Source organism: Bombina bombina, chromosome 3 (assembly GCF_027579735.1).
Source record: "Bombina bombina isolate aBomBom1 chromosome 3, aBomBom1.pri, whole genome shotgun sequence".
NCBI classification, from domain to species: domain Eukaryota; kingdom Metazoa; phylum Chordata; class Amphibia; order Anura; family Bombinatoridae; genus Bombina; species Bombina bombina.
This window is the reverse complement of record NC_069501.1, coordinates 625,667,014-625,687,751: the sequence shown is the minus strand read 5'-3', so window position 1 is coordinate 625,687,751 and position 20,738 is coordinate 625,667,014. Positions and strand designations below refer to the sequence as shown.

Here is a 20,738-nt window from a genome sequence, read left to right as displayed (position 1 = left end):
TTGCAACTCTCTCTCATCTGATATTTATGCAAATTACTCTTGGGTCTCCCTAAGAGTAATGGGGAAACCAGACGTGGACTCCTTGCACTCATGCCCTTAGAGAGATACAACTGCACCTCACTGATGATGCCCACAGAAGGCCGAAACGTACGTCTGGGGTTGTTGTTTCTCTTGTTCAGAGAAGAATTGCCTGGTATTTTGGCGCTAGACTGTCATTGGGCAGGGTCAGACTGATATGCTATAGGATATTTTTTCTCTGTGAAGGGGCATAGTGTGCTAAAAGAACGCGCACCCTGAATTGCAATAAAAATGAACAGGCATGGAAGTTATTCTAGCTTTTGTTCTATCTCAGGAATGCTGTTCTCTCTCTTCTGAGAGCACTCTCTGGATTTATAACACAGCACTCTTTATTATGTTGTGACGTTTTGGGGCATTCACCCCTTCCTCAGACAATTAAAAAATGATACAAACAGTGTTTAAATGCATAACAAGCCCCTCCTCCAATAGGGTCTAGCCAATCAGCTAGAACTATGACAAATAGTTTAATGTGTGTGTTTTCATAGCAACTTCATAAACATAACATCAAAAGCATGTCTAATACTCAATGAATAAACAAAGTCATCCGACTACAATATATCAATTCATATAATGTGTTTAAATGTGATGATGTGTTTAAAATAATTAGTGACCACCAATGTGTAAAATGATAATATGGACCTTTATATGTGACTATATAACAATAGACATATAACCACCAACGAAAATTAAATCAATTCATGGAGCTCTACTATACTTAAGTATTGATATAATAATACTAGTAACGTATACCAAACAATGATTGAACATAAGCATGTATATTAAAAACTTACGGTCGCCATTGTCAAACAAACTAAAATCGCACACTCACGGGGATAGGGGGCGTGGCGATAACGTCATCCCATGACACTAAGTTAACATCCAATCAGGAATCTGTATCATGTGTTACTATGGCTCCTGAACGACAACGCAACAGAGTTAAACCTTATATAGATCAAAAACATTGATCATATCAATAATATCTGACTGTTGTATCCCAAAGTCTATAATGCCTATAAAAACAAAGTCAAGCAATGGAAATCAGTTATCAGTCTTATATATATATATATGTATAGCAAGAGTCCATGAGCTAGTGACGTATGGGATATACATTCCTACCAGGAGGGGCAAAGTTTCCCAAACCTCAATATGCCTATAAATACACCCCTCACCACACCCACAATTCAGTTTTACAAACTTTGCCTCCTATGGAGGTGGTGAAGTAAGTTTGTGCTAGATTCTACGTTGATATGCGCTCCGCAGCAAGTTGGAGCCCGGTTTTCCTCTCAGCGTGCAGTGAATGTCAGAGGGATGTGAGGAGAGTATTGCCTATTTGAATGCAGTGATCTCCTTCTACGGGGTCTATTTCATAGGTTCTCTGTTATCGGTCGTAGAGATTCATCTCTTACCTCCCTTTTCAGATCGACGATATACTCTTATTTATATACCATTACCTCTGCTGATTTTCGTTTCAGTACTGGTTTGGCTTTCTACAAACATGTAGATGAGTGTCCTGGGGTAAGTAAATCTTATTTTCTGTGACACTCTAAGCTATGGTTGGGCACTTTATTTATAAAGTTCTAAATATATGTATTCAAACATTTATTTGCCTTGACTCAGGATGTTCAACATTCCTTATTTTCAGACAGTCAGTTTCATATTTGGGATAATGCATTTGAATCGATCTTTTTTCTTACCTTAAAATTTGACTCTTTTTTCCCTGTGGGCTGTTAGGCTCGCGGGGGCTGAAAATGCTTCATTTTATTGCGTCATTCATGGCGCGGACTTTTTTGGCGCAAAAAATCTTTTCTGTTTCCGACGTCATACTTGTCGGCGGAAGTTGCGTCATTTTTTACGTCCTTTTGCGCCAAAAATGTCGGCGTTCCGGATGTGGCGTCATTTTTGGCGCCAAAAAGCATTTAGGCGCCAAATAATGTGGGCGTCTTATTTGGCGCTAAAAAATATGGGCGTCGCTTTTGTCTCCACATTATTTCAGTCTCATTTTTTCTTTGATTCTGGTTACTAGAAGCTTGTTTATTGGCATTTTTTCCCATTCCTGAAACTGTCATTTAAGGAATTTGATCAATTTTGCTTTATATGTTGTTTTTTTCTCTTACATATTGCAAGATGTCTCACGTTGCATCTGAGTCAGAAGATACTTCAGGAAAACGCTGTCTAGTGCTGGAACTACCAAAGCTAAGTGTATCTGCTGTAAACTTTTGGTAGCTATTCCTCCGGCTGTTGTTTGTATTAATTGTCATGACAAACTTGTTAAAGCAGATAATATTTCCTTTAGTAATGTACCATTGCCTGTTGCAGTTCCTTCAACATCTAAGGTGCAGAATGTTCCTGATAACATAAGAGATTTTGTTTCTGAATCCATCAAGAAGGCTATGTCTGTTATTTCTCCTTCTAGTAAACATAAAAAATCTTTTAAAACTTCTCTCTCTAGAGATGAATTTTTAAAAGAACATCATCATTCTGATTCTGATGACTCTTCTGGTTCAGAGGATTCTGTCTCAGAGATTGATGCTGATAAATCTTCATATTTATTTAAAATGGAATTTATTCGTTCTTTACTTAAAGAAGTACTAATTGCTTTAGAAATAGAGGAGTCTGGTCCTCTTGATACTAATTCTAAACGTTTAGATAAGGTATTTAAATCTCCTGTGGTTATTCCAGAAGTTTTTCCTGTTCCTAATGCTATTTCTGAAGTAATTTCCAGAGAATGGGATAAATTGGGTAATTCATTTACTCCTTCTAAACGTTTTAAGCAATTATATCCTGTGCCGTCTGACAGATTAGAATTTTGGGACAAAATCCCTAAAGTTGATGGGGCTATTTCTACCCTTGCTAAACGTACTACTATTCCTACGTCAGATGGTACTTCGTTTAAGGATCCTTTAGATAGGAAAATTGAATCCTTTCTAAGAAAAGCTTATCTGTGTTCAGGTAATCTTCTTAGACCTGCTATATCATTGGCTGATGTTGCTGCAGCTTCAACTTTTTGGTTGGAGACTTTAGCGCAACAAGTAACAGATCATGATTCTCATAATATTATTATTCTTCTTCAGCATGCTAATAATTTTATCTGTGATGCCATTTTTGATATTATCAGAGTTGATGTCAGGTTTATGTCTCTAGCTATTTTAGCTAGAAGAGCTTTATGGCTTAAAACTTGGAATGCTGATATGGCTTATAAATCAACTCTACTTTCCATTTCTTTCCAGGGTAACAAATTATTTGGTTCTCAGTTGGATTCTATTATCTCAACTGTTACTGGTGGGAAAGGAACTTTTTTACCACAGGATAAAAAATCTAAGGGTAAAAACAGGGCTAATAATCGTTTTCGTTCCTTTCGTTTCAACAAGGAACAAAAGCCTGATCCTTCATCCTCAGGAGCAGTTTCAGTTTGGAAACCATCTCCAGTCTGGAATAAATCCAAGCCTTCTAGAAAGGCAAAGCCTGCTTCTAAGTCCACATGAAGGTGCGGCCCTCATTCCAGCTCAGCTGGTAGGGGGCAGGTTACGTTTTTTCAAAGAAATTTGGATCAATTCTGTTCACAATCTTTGGATTCAGAACATTGTTTCAGAAGGGTACAGAATTGGTTTCAAGATGAGACCTCCTGCAAAGAGATTTTTTCTTTCCCGTGTCCCAGTAAATCCAGTGAAAGCTCAAGCATTTCTGAATTGTGTTTCAGATCTAGAGTTGGCTGGAGTAATTATGCCAGTTCCAGTTCTGGAACAGGGGATGGGGTTTTATTCAAATCTCTTCATTGTACCAAAGAAGGAGAATTCCTTCAGACCAGTTCTGGATCTAAAAATATTGAATCGTTATGTAAGGATACCAACGTTCAAAATGGTAACTGTAAGGACTATCTTGCCTTTTGTTCAGCAAGGGCATTATATGTCCACAATAGATTTACAGGATGCTTATCTGCATATTCCGATTCATCCAGATCATTATCAGTTCCTGAGATCCTCTTTTCTGGACAAGCATTACCAGTTTGTGGCTCTGCCGTTTGGCCTAGCTACAGCTCCAAGAATTTTTACAAAGGTTCTCGGTGCCCTTCTGTCTGTAATCAGAGAACAGGGTATTGTGGTATGTCCTTATTTGGACGATATCTTGGTACTTGCTCAGTCTTTACATTTAGCAGAATCTCATATGAATCGACTTGTGTTGTTTCTTCAAGATCATGGTTGGAGGATCAATTCACCAAAAAGTTCATTGATTCCTCAGACAAGGGTAACCTTTCTGGGTTTCCAGATAGATTCAGTGTCCATGACTCTGTCTTTAACAGACAAGAGACGTCTAAAATTGATTTCAGCTTGTCGAAACCTTCAGTCACAATCATTCCCTTCGGTAGCCTTATGCATGGAAATTCTAGGTCTTATGACTGCTGCATCGGATGCGATCCCCTTTGCTTGTTTTCACATGCGACCTCTTCAGCTCTGTATGCTGAATCAATGGTGCAAGGATTACGCAAAGATATCTCAATTAATATCTTTAAAACCGATTGTACGACACTCTCTAACGTGGTGGACAGATCACCATCGTTTAATTCAGGGGGCTTCTTTTGTGCTTCCGACCTGGACTGTAATTTCAACAGATGCAAGTCTCACAGGTTGGGGAGCTGTGTGGGGATCTCTGACGGCACAAGGAGTTTGGGAATCTCAGGAGGTGAGATTACCGATCAATATTTTGGAACTCCGTGCAATTTTCAGAGCTCTTCAGTCTTGGCCTCTTCTGAAGAGAGAATCGTTCATTTGTTTTCAGACAGACAATGTCACAACTGTGGCATACATCAATCATCAAGGAGGGACTCACAGTCCTCTGGCTATGAAAGAAGTATCTCGAATTCTGGTTTGGGCGGAATCCAGCTCCTGTCTAATCTCTGCGGTTCATATCCCAGGTATAGACAATTGGGAAGCGGATTATCTCAGTCGCCAAACGTTGCATCCGGGCGAATGGTCTCTTCACCCAGAGGTATTTCTTCAGATTGTTCAAATGTGGGAGCTTCCAGAAATAGATCTGATGGCGTCTCATCTAAACAAGAAACTTCCCAGGTATCTGTCCAGATCCCGGGATCCTCAGGCGGAAGCAGTGGATGCATTATCACTTCCTTGGAAGTATCATCCTGCTTATATCTTTCCGCCTCTAGTTCTTCTTCCAAGAGTAATCTCCAAGATTCTGAAGGAATGCTCGTTTGTTCTGCTGGTAGCTCCGGCATGGCCTCACAGGTTTTGGTATGCGGATCTTGTCCGGATGGCCTCTTGCCATCCGTGGACTCTTCCGCTACGACCAGACCTTCTGTCGCAAGGTCCTTTTTTCCATCAGGATCTCAAATCCTTAAATTTAAAGGTATGGAGATTGAACGCTTGATTCTTGGTCAAAGAGGTTTCTCTGACTCTGTGATTAATACTATGTTACAGGCTCGTAAATCTGTATCCAGAGAGATATATTATAGAGTCTGGAAGACTTATATTTCTTGGTGTCTTTCTCATCATTTTTCTTGGCATTCTTTTAGAATTCCGAGAATTTTACAGTTTCTTCAGGATGGTTTAGATAAAGGTTTATCCGCAAGTTCTTTGAAAGGACAAATCTCTGCTCTTTCTGTTCTTTTTCACAGAAAGATTGCTAATCTTCCTGATATTCATTGTTTTGTACAAGCTTTGGTTCGTATAAAACCTGTCATTAAGTCAATTTCTCCTCCTTGGAGTTTGAATTTGGTTCTGGGGGCTCTTCAAGCTCCTCCGTTTGAACCTATGCATTCATTGGACATTAAATTACTTTCTTGGAAAGTTTTGTTCCTTTTGGCAATCTCTTCTGCCAGAAGAGTTTCTGAATTATCTGCTCTTTCTTGTGAGTCTCCTTTTCTGATTTTTCATCAGGATAAGGCAGTGTTGCAAACTTCTTTTGAATGTTTACCTAAAGTTGTGAATTCCAACAACATTAGTAGAGAAATTGTGGTTCCTTCATTATGTCCTAATCCTAAGAATTCTAAGGAGAAATCGTTACATTCTTTGGATGTTGTTAAGAGCTTTGAAATATTATGTTGAAGCTACTAAGTCTTTCCGAAAGACTTCTAGTTTATTTGTTATCTTTTCCGGTTCTAGAAAAGGCCAGAAAGCTTCTGCCATTTCTTTGGCATCTTGGTTGAAATCTTTAATTCATCTTGCCTATGTTGAGTCGGGTAAAACTCCGCCTAAAAGGATTACAGCTCATTCTACTAGGTCAGTTTCTACTTCCTGGGCGTTTAGGAATGAAGCTTCGATTGATCAGATTTGCAAAGCAGCAACTTGGTCCTCTTTGCATACTTTTACTAAATTCTACCATTTTGATGTATTTTCTTCTTCTGAAGCAGTTTTTGGTAGAAAAGTACTTCAGGCAGCGGTTTCAGTTTGAATCTTCTGCTTATGTTTTTCATTAAACTTTATTTTGGGTGTGGATTATTTTCAGCAGGAATTGGCTGTCTTTATTTTATCCCTCCCTCTCTAGTGACTCTTGCGTGGAAAGATCCACATCTTGGGTAATCATTATCCCATACGTCACTAGCTCATGGACTCTTGCTAATTACATGAAAGAAAACATAATTTATGTAAGAACTTACCTGATAAATTCATTTCTTTCATATTAGCAAGAGTCCATGAGGCCCACCCTTTTTTGTGGTGGTTATGATTTTTGTATAAAGCACAATTATTCCAATTCCTTATTTTATATGCTTTCGCACTTTTTTATCACCCCACTTCTTGGCTATTCGTTAAACTGAATTGTGGGTGTGGTGAGGGGTGTATTTATAGGCATTTTGAGGTTTGGGAAACTTTGCCCCTCCTGGTAGGAATGTATATCCCATACGTCACTAGCTCATGGACTCTTGCTAATATGAAAGAAATGAATTTATCAGGTAAGTTCTTACATAAATTACAGGGAGTGCAGAATTATTAGGCAAATGAGTATTTTGACCACATCATCCTCTTTATGCATGTTGTCTTACTCCAAGCTGTATAGGCTCGAAAGCCTACTACCAATTAAGCATATTAGGTGATGTGCATCTCTGTAATGAGAAGGGGTGTGGTCTAATGACATCAACACCCTATATCAGGTGTGCATAATTATTAGGCAACTTCCTTTCCTTTAGCAAAATGGGTCAAAAGAAGGACTTGACAGGCTCAGAAAAGTCAAAAATAGTGAGATATCTTGCAGAGGGATGCAGCACTTAAAATTGCAAAGCTTCTGAAGCGTGATCATCGAACAATCAAGCGTTTAATTCAAAATAGTCAACAGGGTCGCAAGAAGCGTGTGGAAAAACCAAGGCGCAAAATAACTGCCCATGAACTGAGAAAAGTCAAGCGTGCAGCTGCCAGGATGCCACTTGCCACCAGTTTGGCCATATTTCAGAGCTGCAACATCACTGGAGTGCCCAAAAGCACAAGATGTGCAATACTCAGAGACATGGCCAAGGTAAGAAAGGCTGAAAGACGACCACCACTGAACAAGACACACAAGCTGAAACGTCAAGACTGGGCCAAGAAATATCTCAAGACTGATTTTTCTAATGTTTTATGGACTGATGAAATGAGAGTGAGTCTTGATGGGCCAGATGGATGGGCCGTGGCTGGATTGGTAAAGGGCAGAGAGCTCCAGCCCGACTCAGACGCCAGCAAGGTGGAGGTGGAGTACTGGTTTGGGCTGGTATCATCAAAGATGAGCTTGTGGGGCCTTTTCGGGTTGAGGATGGAGTCAAGCTCAACTCCCAGTCCTACTGCCAGTTTCTGGAAGACACCTTCTTCAAGCAGTGGTACAGGAAGAAGTCTGCATCCTTCAAGAAAAACATGATTTTCATGCAGGACAATGCTCCATCACACGCGTCCAAGTACTCCACAGCATGGCTGGCAAGAAAGGGTATAAAAGAAGAAAATCTAATGACATGGCCTCCTTGTTCACCTGATCTGAACCCCATTGAGAACCTGTGGTCCATCATCAAATGTGAGATTTACAAGGAGGGAAAACAGTACACCTCTCTGAACAGTGTCTGGGAGGCTGTGGTTGCTGCTGCACGCAATGTTGATGGTGAACAGATCAAAACACTGACAGAATCCATGGATGGCAGGCTTTTGAGTGTCCTTGCAAAGAAAGGTGGCTATATTGGTCACTGATTTGTTTTTGTTTTGATTTTGAATGTCAGAAATGTATATTTGTGAATGTTGAGATGTTATATTGGTTTCACTGGTAAAAATAAATAATTGAAATGGGTATATATTTGTTTTTTTGTTAAGTTGCCTAATAATTATGCACAGTAATAGTCACCTGCACACACAGATATCCCCCTAAAATAGCTATAACTAAAAACAAACTAAAAACTACTTCCAAAACTATTCAGCTTTGATATTAATGAGTTTTTTGGGTTCATTGAGAACATGGTTGTTGTTCAATAATAAAATTAATCCTCAAAAATACAACTTGCCTAATAATTCTGCACTCCCTGTATGTTATATATATATACAGGTAGCCCTCAGTTTACGCCGGGGTTAGGTTCCAGAAGGAATGGTTGTAAATCGAAACCATTGTAAATTAAAACCCAGTTTATAATGTAAGTCAATGGGAAGTGAGGGAGATAGGTTCCAGGCCCCTCTCAAAATTGCCATAAGTAACACCTAATACATTATTTTTAAAGCTTTGAAATGAAGACTTTAAATGCTAAACAGCATTATAAACCTAATAAAATAATCACACAACACAGAATATATAATTAAACTAAGTTAAATGAACAAAAACATTTGCTAAACAGCATTATAAACCTAATAAAATAATCACACAACACAGACTTCACTTGAATTTTTCTGCAAACAGTTCTTTCTATGCATTCCAATCTGGACTGATTTATAGACAGGAAGATCTTGTTCCTTTGAAATCTGCTCGACAGCTCAGGTCTGGTTCAACTGATTAATTTCAGCTTGCTTGGCTTTGCTGCAACACAAGCGGACAGCTCCGCCTACTGGCTATTTTAATAAATGCACTGCTTCTCAATGCTTTTCAATAGCAGTCACATGACTGGAAAAAAAAGGTTGTTATTCTGAAACGGTGTAAATTGAACCGTTGTAAAACGAGGGACACCTGTATATATATGAGGAGCTTGATAATTTAACCTACATTAATGGGCTTTAACAAAGTAAAAAGGAAATGCTGTAATTAGCACATTTATTATTGCACTGTTGTTTGCTTATAACTATGTGTTTAAACCATGCTAATAAATTAAGCACATAGTTAAAGTAATCTACAGAGCAGCCGTGCACTACTGGGAGCTACCTGAACATATCTGGTGAGCCAATGACAAAAAACAAATGTGTGCAGCCACCAATCAACAGCTAGTTCCCAGTAGTGCATTGCTGCTGCTGAGGATATGTACAAATTATTTTACACAAAGGTACCCAAAAAGAACAAAGTAAATTTGATAATAAAAGTTAATTTTAAAAATTATATGCTTTATCTGAATCATGAAAGTATAATTTATTTCCTATGACATGGAGAACAGCATCATCACAACATCATTCCAATTACTAGTGGGATATTCAACACCTGGCCAGCAGGAGGAGGCAAAGAGCACCCCAGCAAAGCTATTAAGTGTAACTTCCCTTACCTATAACCCCCAATCATTCTCTTTGCCTCTGTCAACGGAGGTTGTGCGAAGTTAGTGTCTGAAGAATGTAATCCTTTTTTGGGTACTTTTCCCTGCAAGCAAGGATTGGGGTCTAGCTGTGTCCACGTCAATCTCTTCAGTAAGAGTAGTGGTGGCTTTTAGCAGTTAAAAGGCAGCGAGGAAGTCCTTTGCTTTACTTTTAACACTTTGCTACCCCTTTATGGAAAGCCAGAGTTGGTTACTTTGTTCTTTCTTTTCCTACAGGTCCATGACAGGGAGCGTAGTGCCTGCCACACCTTGAGGATCAGCATCTATTATGCAGTGGGATCTAAGGTAAGTGCTTTTGCCTTCTAGGTAACGAAGGACAGCAGCACTTATGGGGTTAATCCTCCTTACAGATCTTTTTTGTTGTTATCTAACAAACATAATAATCCTTCATTACTAAGAGGATTCATATGGGGACAATTTTATTGGCACATAATAATATATTATGAGGTATGAGATTGGAGAGACAGAGTTCTCTTAATTGGATAGAATGTTTCCTTTTTTATTATTTCTATGAGACAATGGGGCCGAATTATCAAGCTCCGAATGGATCTGAGGCGCATTGACACCCCTTGCTCTGCAGGGGGTGGCATTGTACAAGCAGTTCACAAGAACGGCTCGCTGTCTGCATTTATCGATGCGCAGCGGACATGATACGCTACATTGTATCATGTCCGCACGCACATTAATAAATAGGCCCCAAAGTGTGAGGCTTTAGGTTGTTAGGACTTGTGAACAATGCAATTCTTTTACTTGTAGTAGCCTGGCTCTTGTAAACCCTTATGCTGTTTTCTTGCAAGCAGTATATTTAAACTGGCGCCTTTTTTTCTCTGCAGAGAAATGTTGCGCACTTTATTTTCAGTCCGGCCATGTGACACCCGCACTTCCGGTTTAGCGGAGCGGTGCAGTTGCGACCAAACTGATGCGCAGAAGTATTTAGCTCTACAAGTGAAGGCTGCATTTGGTGTCTATGAAAACGGATCGTATTTCTGAGCAGTCAGGACTCCATTCCTATAACTTTGCTGGTAGGAACCTCAGACAATCTGAGGTATTCTTGGTCTAAAAATTACTTTCCTCATTTGATCTGTAATAAAATTTAAAGCATTTTATTTATTTTTCTTTCATTGCTTTTACTTGTGGGAATTGTTAGCTATGGACTTAGAGCAGGATCAGTCCAGCTCCATGGATAAATGTTTTCTTTGTTTAGAAGCCCAAATTGTTTTGCCTATGCAATTTTGTTCTTCTTGCTTATCTAAGACTTTAAAATTTAAAGACAAATTACTCCCTTCTGAGCCTAATGTCTCTCAGGATAATGCTGAGAGTGAAATGCCTCAGCTTTCTCCTCAAACGTCCCAAGCCTTAATTGTTTTTGATACTGGGCCTTCTGTGTCCTCTCATCCACCTTGAGGTGTTTGTTTACCTGGGGATTTTGCCGCTAGGTTTCTTCTGCATTAACAGTGGCTTTGTCAGCTTTCCCTTCATTGGGTAAGCGTAAGAGAAAATCTAAACACTTGCCTGATGCTAAGGTTTGTGATTCTAGGACTGAATTAGCCACTCTTGCTCAGATGCCTGATGAGGAGAATACTTTAGTAGCTTCTGAAGGTGAGATCTCAGACTCTGACACTTTAGCAGAAAAATCTTCAGAATCTGAAGAAGTTAATTTTAAATTTAAACTTGAGCACCTCCAGACTCCAGTTACTAAATGTAATGCTTGTGGGATACTCCTCTATCAGACCGAACTCAGCCAGAAGTCTTGTTATCCCGGTGTCGAGACGGAATGATAGGGAATATCGCAGAGCAGAGAAGGTTTGCAAGATGAGGTAAGCGGCACTCACCACAAGCAGGACAGTCCTCGGCAGCAACAGGCAGGAAACCAGAGAGAGGTAGTTCAGGGGCAAACCACCAGATAGGCCAGATAGGCAGGACCTGGCAACAGCAAGGCAGTCCAAAGGTATACCACTAGGATGGTCAGACAGGCAGGGTTTGGCAATAGTAAGGCAGTCCAGAGGTAAACCACTAGGATGGTCAGGCAGGCAGGCAGGGTTTGGCAACAGTACGGCAATCCAGAGCAATAGGGGTTAACAGGTAGAGTGGTCAGACAAGCAGAGTTCAGCAGCAGATATCAATCCAGCAGTTAAAGGGTTAACAGACAGAGTGGTCAGACAAGCAGAGTTCAGCAGTGGTATATTAATCCAGCAGTTAAAGGGTAAACAGGTAAAGTGGTCAGACAAGCAAGGGTTCAGCAGCAGTATATCAATCCGGCAGTTAAGGGGTAAACAGGCAGAGCGGTCAGACAAGCAAGGGTCAGCAGCAAAATAACAGTCCAGCATAAGAATCAATAACACCCAGGAGAACAGTAAGTAACACCTATACTTGGGCAGTGATAGGTAGGACTGAAGTTACTTACATAGGTGCCAGATTTGCGCCACAGGCGATCCTGACTGGTTTCTGAATGAGGAAGCATGTGGCGATGATGTCACCACCACACGCAGAGAGGAGCCGACTACCCCCTAGACAACGAGCAGACAGCAGGTGCCGCATCCATAGCAACAGCTAGAGCAGCACAACACTATTGAAGGAGGTTCAAGCTACTTTAGACGACTCTGCACCGGCGGTTGCTGTCAACCCTGCAAAGTCTTCAAAGTTGGATAGAGTCTATGATTCCCCATCTTCTGAGGTTTTTCTTGTACCAAGGAAGATGTCTGAAATTATTTCTCAGAAATGGGATAAACCAGGGGTTCCCTTTTCCCCTTCCCCTGTTTTTAAGAAGATGTTTCCTGTGGCTGACTCTATTCGTGACTCATGGCGCACTGTTCCTAAAGTAGAAGGAGCTATTTCTACTCTTGCTAAGAGAACTACCATTCCTATAGAGGATAGTTGCTCTTTTAAGGACCCAATGGACAAGAAGCTAGAGGCTTACTTAAAAAAGATGTATGTCCATCAGGGGTTACAGTGGCAACCAGCAGCGAGTATTGCTACGGTTGCAGGAGCTGCATCTTATTGGTGCGATGCATTGTCTGATCTTATTACTGAGGAAACTACAGTAGAGGAGATGCAAGATAGGATCAAAGCTCTTAAATTGGCCAATACTTTTATCTGTGATGCCAATATGCAGATAATTCGTCTGGGAACTAAGATGTCTAGCTTCATGGTCCTAACTCGCAGGGCTCTGTGGTTAAAATCTTTGTCGGCCGTATGGGCCATGTATAATTCTTCAGTTTAGTACACTTGGTTACCTTTACATGTTCATAATTCAACACTTCTTTGCAAGCAAGGATTGGGAACAAAGCCCTTAAAGACAACTGTTCTGTAAAGCTAGGCAAGCTGCCCCGCCATTTGTGTCTTAAACGGACAGTCTAGTCAAAATTAAACTTTCTATCTTCAGATAGGGCATGTAATTTAAACAACTTTCCAATTTACTTATTTCATCAAATGTGCTTTGTTCTCTTGGTATTCTTAGTTAAAAGCTAAACCTAGGTAGGCTCATATTATAATTTCTAAGCCCTTGAAGGCTGCCTCTTATCACATGCTTTTTTATTTGCTTTTCACAACAGGGGAGAGCTAGTTCATGTGAATCATATAGATAACATTGTGATCACTAATGTGGCTTGTGGCAGACACTGCACTAATTGGCTAAAATGAAAGTCAACAGATAATAAATAAAATGTCATGTGATCAGGCCAAGGGCTGTCAGAAGATACTTAGATACAAGTTAGTCACAGAGGTAAAAAGTATATTAATATAACTTTATTGGTTATGCAAAACTGGGGAATGGGTAATAAAGGGATTATCTGTCTTTTTAAATAATAAAGATGCTGGTGTAGACTGTCCCTTTAATATTAATCGTCGTAGTGCTTGGGAGAAAGCAAAAATAATATCTACAATACATAACTGTCTTTATATTTAGAAAGGTAACATAAGAATGCCCCAACTTATGTTCTTTTTTGGGTTGCCCTTTAGTTATATATGGTGGTAATTTGTTCTCTTAATAAATAGGTCCTAGCTTTAAGGGATATGATACTGATTTTCTCTGTTCCATCTAAGAGGGTATTTTTTGTTAAAATGCAGGGACGTATGCTTAGGAGCCGGCCCATTTCTGGAGCACTATATGGCAGCAGTTTTTAAAGTATGTTATCCATTTTCAAAGCACTAGAGGGCAGCACTAGCCATGTAATGCTCCAGATGCCTATCTAGGTATGGTATCTCTTCAACACAGAATATAATAGCTTGTTGAAAAATATATGTTCCTGTGCTGGGGAAAAAAAAAACCTTTTTCTGTAGGAGTTGTCCCTGACAGCCAGTGAGCAACAGAGTCTCAGGACTCATTTGACACAATTATGCATGTCCTCTTCATTGACTAAAGATTTTTCATGCGTTAAATATTTCAAACACTTTTAACTGTTTCTGTTCCACATACACAATAAAATCACAAGAAGGCAGTAGGAATGAGAGGATTACAGGGGTAGAGGTGGAATTCTGAAATCTTTTGCCAATTTTCTACTAAATTGTACTTTGGAACAGTACAGAGTGATATCATTTAAAATTTCAAAGAAGAATATAATTATTTATTGTTTAATATAAATATTTGCTGCATTTACTAATTACACCTCCATTGCAGATAATAGACATTGGAGGGACATATGGCTTTGTACTATATCAGTTTGCAGACTGAGTATAGAAAGAGCCCTAAGTAGCATGAACACAAATTCAGTTAGCTGGAGGGATAAGGGTTCAGCAGTTAAACAGTTAATTCTGGAGAAGATTCATGTGGTTCAGGGTCGGCTCCAAGGGGGGGCATTGACGGGCAATGCCCTCCCAAATAGAATGCTGTTATCCCTCAAAAAATATTGACATGATCATATGCTTTAAAAATAATAAATAAAATAATAAATTGTTATGTAATGCTGCAGGCTGGGGGCGGAGTTAGCTACCTAACTGTCGTGAGTTACTAATTTTCTTAAACAATAGACCATGATAAAAATATGTTTGTATCATATAAATATAAATCTATAAATGGCTACCGGCTTCTGTTGACGCCTTAAAAGTGCACTGTATTTATAGATACAATCATATTCTTATAGGTTCACAGTACATAGGTTGTATTAAAGGGACACTGAACCCAAATTTTTTCTTTCGTGATTCAGATAGAGCATGCAATTTTAAGCAACTTTCTAATTGACTCCTATTATCAAATTGTCTTCATTCTCTTGGTATTTTTATTTGAAAAGAAAGAATGTAAGTTTAGATACCAGCCCATTTTTGGGGAACAACCTGGGTTGTTCTTGCTGATTGGTGGATAAATTCACCCACCAATAAACAAGTCCTGTCCAGAAATCTGAAACAAAAAAATTAGCTTAGATGTCTTCTTTTTCAAATAAAGGATTGAGCTCTCATTCTATTGACTGATTAGAACAGCCAATAGGATGAGAGCTCAATCCTATTGGCTGATTGGAACAGCCAATAGGATTTTAGCAGCTCTAATTCCTATTGGCTGATTGAAATCTTTCAGCCAATAGTAATGCAAGGGACGCCATCTTGGATTGCGTCACTTGCATTGAAGAATCATTGTACGTCGGCGAACGTATGAAGAGAATACTCCTCGCCGGATGTCTTCAGGATGTACCCGCTCCGCGCCGGCTGGATGAAGATAGAAGAGGCCGTCTGGATGAAGACTTCTTGCCGACTGGATGAAGATAGAAGACGCCGCCTGGATGAAGACTTCTTGCCGCCTGGATAATGACTTCGCCGGCTGGATGGATCCTTCAAGTGGGACTTCAAGAACTGTAAGTGGATCATCGAGGGTTAGTGTTAGGTTTTTTTAAGAGTTTTTTGGGTGGGGTTTATTTTTACATTAGGGTCTGGGCAGTAAAATAGCTAAATGCCCTTTTAAGGGTAATGCCCATACAAATGCCCTTTTCAGGGCAATGGGTAGCTTAGGTTATTTTAGATAGTTTTTTTTATTTTGGGGGGTTGGTTGGGTGGTGGGTTTTACATTTGGGGGGTGTTTGTATTTTTTGTTGCCATGTAAAAGAGCTGTTATCTTTGGGGCAATGCCCCACAAAAGGCCCTTTTAAGGGCCATTGGTAGTTTATTGTAGGCTAGGGTTTTTTTTATTTTGGGGGGGCTTTTTTATTTTGATAGGGCTATTAGATTAGGTGTAAAAAAAAAATATTTTTGATAATTTGGTTTGTTATTTTTTGTAATTTAGCGTTTGTTTTTTTTGTTAATTAGTGCTTGTTTGTTTTTGTAATTTAGGACTTTGTAAGAATGTTTAATTGTATATTTAAATAATTTGAGTAGGGTTAGTTTTTTTAATATGTAATTTAGTTTATTTAATTGGTAGTTTAATTTAATTGTAGTATAATAGGGTAGGTTAATTAATAGTTTAAAATTAGTTTATTTTAATTCTACAGGTAAATTTTAATTTTATTTGAAGATAGGGATGTTGTCATTTTAATTTAAAGTTAACGGGTTGTTAGGTTTAGGGGTTAATAGCTTAATTTAGTTTTTTGCGATGTGGGGGGCTGACGGTTTAGGGGTTAATAGTTTTAGTTAGTGGTGGTGATGTGGGAGGCCAGAGGTTTAGGGGTTAATAAGTTTATTTAGTGGCAGCGGTGTCGGGGAGTGGCGGAATAGGGGTTAATAACATTATGTAGGTGGCGGCGAAGTCGGGGCGGCAGATTAGGGGTGTTTAGACTCGGGGTTTATGTTAGATGTAAACGTAACTTTTTTCTAACATGGAAATCAATGGGGTATGCTTCATTCTCTTGCACCATCGAACATAAGCTTTCGGTGCTTTCAGACTCCCATTGATTTCTATGGCATCCGCGGCCTCAAGGGTGCCGGATTGAAAACCAGGTACGATGCGTCAGAATAGTCGCAAGCGTACTTGTTAGAAGTTTGATCAACTGGAAAGAGTGTCAGATAGAGCCGAATGTGTATTCGGAACATCTGTAATGATGTAAGCATTGATCTGCGTCGGATTGAGATCACGTGATCGTATGTTACATCACAAATTTCAACATTTTCCGATCTTGAGGCTTTGATAACTAGGTCGGATCAATCTCACAAAACAATTACGATGCAGAATTCCAGCATATTTTCGGTTGACACTTTGATAAATAGGCCCCATTGTGTAGTTCAAAGGATACATGGGAACATCTATTTAACTTATTTCATTGCTATTCTTTTATATATGTTTTTAAAGGTTTAAGAATACAAGTATATTTATTACTATTGTGATTCTGGGTTATGATGGTATGTGAAAGTGCCTTTCAATACACAGTTTTTCATGAGCTAACATTAAAGGGATATTCCAGCCAAAATTGGAAGTTTAGTTCTAAATAGAAGCATTTTATTAATATACATGCATTAGCAAAAATACTTCTAATAAAACCTATAGCTGTTTCAAATGTGTATTCAAGTATGCACCGTGCACCAGCATTTTAAACACAGCACTTGCTCAGAGAGCCTAAGGGTCTTGTACCATCTGGTAATGACTCAATTTGTTAATTTCTGACATGGTACAGGCCCCACTTGTGTGTTGATCAGCTGCAGTATTTAAAATGCTGGTGCTCTGAGAATATCTAGCTATGCTTCACATGCACGTGCAGAGAAAAAATTTTAACACTAAAACAGAGACAACTTTTACTAGAAGCATTATTGCCAATACATGTACTGTATATTGCAAATATGTTTCTATTCAAAGATGTAATTCATTTATGTGCAGTTAAATTTTGACCGGAATGTCCCTTTAAGGGGGATTGGGGGAAATTTGTATTATTACTGACAGGAATACTGGTAATTGCCAACAGGGGACTAGATTACAAGTGGAGCTCATTGTGCACAAGGTAAAAAATGATCACTTTCTGGTTAGCGCTGGTATTACAAGTTGAAAGTATAAAGTTACCGTGCAAGTGAAAGACTCAGGCACGCTATCTTCAGGACTTAGGTTATCGCAACCTAGCTAACTCCCTCTCCCTATAGAGTTCTGTGGGGTGCACTAAAGAAAGCCTTTTCCTTTTATCGTTTGTGCAATAACCCAAAACTGCGCTAGACCACTTCACATTCCTATGTTCTTCAGTTAGAAGAACTGATTTTTTATTATATTGAAATATATATTTAAAATATAAAATATTTAAAAACACTTTTCGATATACCATATATCACTTTTCAACCCTTTTAAAACATTTTTATCAATATAATTGTTATATGTATATATATAAAAAAGTTTATATCTGAGTGTAATACGTTATTTTATTTAGATGTGTTTTGTGAAACAATGTTTTTTTTTAACCCTTTAACTTTACTTTAGGTCTTGTTGCAAAAATTATTCTACTGCTGTTTGGGCTTTCGCTCAAGAGCAACTTGGGTTGCCACCAAGTATTTATGCAAATGTTTGCTAATTCGCATGGGCCGGTATTTTTTTCAAGAAAAATGTGGCGACTCTAAGCGCAACACAGGACTTTCAACTTGTAATATCATTTAGCAAGGCTGCAATATTCATTGGAAGTAATGGATGAGCTAGAGCGATGACGGCTGCGCTAAACCTACTCTGGTAAATGTAATTTACCATGTATTTGTAATATTAAGTTGCGTGATAATGGTCCATCTAAACCGTTTATCACCCACCGCACAATCTTTATTGCGCCGCTTTTATCTAACATGAAATAGAAAGGGCAAAAGATAAACCATATATCCCTGACACATTATTCATACACTTGTGATGTTGGCAGTTTGTGATATTTGCTATAGGGGTGGCACAGAAGGTAAACTTACCCATGTGTGTTGTTCTTTCCTTGCCTTTCAGAGTATTTCTTGTGGAATATCTGCCATTGTCCTGTCACGGTACCTTGCACGTGTATCACTAGTGAGTATCCTGCCCCCCTCCATTCAGCCTCAGATTTGCTAATGTTTACACACCGCCATGCAGAGAAGCTTACTGAACTCTTTGTGTCTTTCCTTGCAGCGTTGGGCAGTGTTGCTTCTCAGTATTATTAATGCAATCCTATCCATCACCTGCACATTGGGACTTGCTGTGTCTGTCATAATCACCATAGCTAACAAGGGTCGCACCCTCCTGGCTTCATGCACATTCACTAACCTGGAGCTCATTCAGATATCTCATGAGTGCCCTTTTGACCCGACACGAATCTATGTAAGTATCCTTGTGCCTGTGTCCCTTTCAAAAGCTAAACAAAGTTGTCATACATACAACACACACATATATATATATATACAGTATATATTAGGACTTGAAATTTCCACTAGTCTACTAGTATTGGACTAGTAGTGGATAGGTACATTTTTTTGGCTATTTTCCATCTTTGACATATGTGGACCAGTAACTTTTTCTTTCCGGGTTAGTGACTTTTAACCTCTGACTATTCAATTATAGTGCTATTTTTCCACCCCTGTTGTATATGTGTGCATCTCTCTCTCTCTATATATATGTATATATTTATAATTAATTACCAATCTCCCAATCACTATAATTGGTGTGTTCTGTAGTTCACATATATTTGTAGGACATTGTCATCATTGTTCTGTGCTGTTTTTTGTTTTTTTAAAGCAATTTGTTTCCAAGATTTAGTTTTAGGGTAAATCTCTCCCTGTATCCACTAGATAATACCTCAATCTTTTATGGACCAAGATGCAACCTTTTATTGCCAGAAGACATTAATTAAATAAGGGCATACCCCCTGTAAATATGCAATAAGAATTTGTCTGCTCCACACAGTGAATAAAAAAAATATCAGATACCCTTTAATAAATGCATAAAGTATCATGTTGCTTATAGTTAGGCAAGAAATTTAGCGAACATAATCCTCATCTTTGTGAGATTATGTTATGTACATAATATATAATATATATGTGTGCATCTCTCTCTCTATATATATATGTATATATTTATAATTAATTACCAATCTCCCAATCACTATAATTGGTGTGTTCTGTAGTTCACATATATTTGTAGGACATTGTCATCATTGTTCTGTGCTGTTTTTTGTTTTTTTAAAGCAATTTGTTTCCAAGATTTAGTTTTAGGGTAAATCTCTCCCTGTATCCACTAGATAATACCTCAATCTTTTATGGACCAAGATGCAACCTTTTATTGCCAGAAGACATTAATTAAATAAGGGCATACCCCCTGTAAATATGCAATAAGAATTTGTCTGCTCCACACAGTGAATAAAAAAAATATCAGATACCCTTTAATAAATGCATAAAGTATCATGTTGCTTATAGTTAGGCAAGAAATTTAGCGAACATAATCCTCATCTTTGTGAGAAAGCTACAGGATAACTGTCAGCCCATGGAAAGGTCTGTGTAATTATGCTCTCTATCTAAAGAAATGTGTTGTATTTGGGATGCTGGACGTATATGTGCTAATGAGAGTTCTCCCTTTATAATTTGTCTTGTTATGTGGCCTCTATAAAAGTGAGATTTCTATAGAATAATCTAAAATTAAAATATTTTCAAAATGGAAATGTCTGTCACCTTAGTACCTTTAACCTCAACTCACTCAGATGACTGCTCTCTGCCCTACACCGCCATCTTGCTGTTGGGCAGTGTGATTATGTATGTGTATTCTCTAACATTCCGACTCTCCACAGAGCACCACATTAATTCTTTGGGCAATCTCCATATTTTGGGATATTGTGGAAATTGTTTTCAGCATGCGCTGCTTTATCACCGTCCTTCATCTGATGAAAGTCCGTATGTGCCGCAAGAGGAAGGTGAGTGCACCAAACAGGGAAAACAAGCAACCTTCAACTTAATGCAGATATGAATAAATGTGTTAAGGAAATGTAATGTTACAGAAGCTGTTGTACAACAGGTTCCAATCTTACAATTTTGGAAATGGGCTCATTAATACATAATAAAAACAATAAAGAAATTTAATTTTTTTTTTTTTAACTACAAATAAAAACTTTTAAATTGACAGGGTCAGGAGACAATTATTTTAGGATAGGGTTGC

General features: G+C 38.6%; 1 protein-coding gene across 3 annotated transcripts in view; it reads left to right on the top strand.

The window, feature by feature from the left end:
- TMEM54 (transmembrane protein 54) overlaps positions 1-20,738 on the top strand; it is a 106,767-nt gene that overhangs the window by 45,330 nt on the left and 40,699 nt on the right. For all 3 annotated transcript variants that reach the window (XM_053707279.1, XM_053707280.1, XM_053707278.1), the window contains exons 4-6: positions 18,567-18,626; positions 18,726-18,914; positions 20,374-20,496. In XM_053707279.1, the coding sequence (XP_053563254.1) occupies positions 18,567-18,626; positions 18,726-18,914; positions 20,374-20,496 (372 nt within the window). The remainder of the gene's footprint in view (positions 1-18,566; positions 18,627-18,725; positions 18,915-20,373; positions 20,497-20,738) is intronic.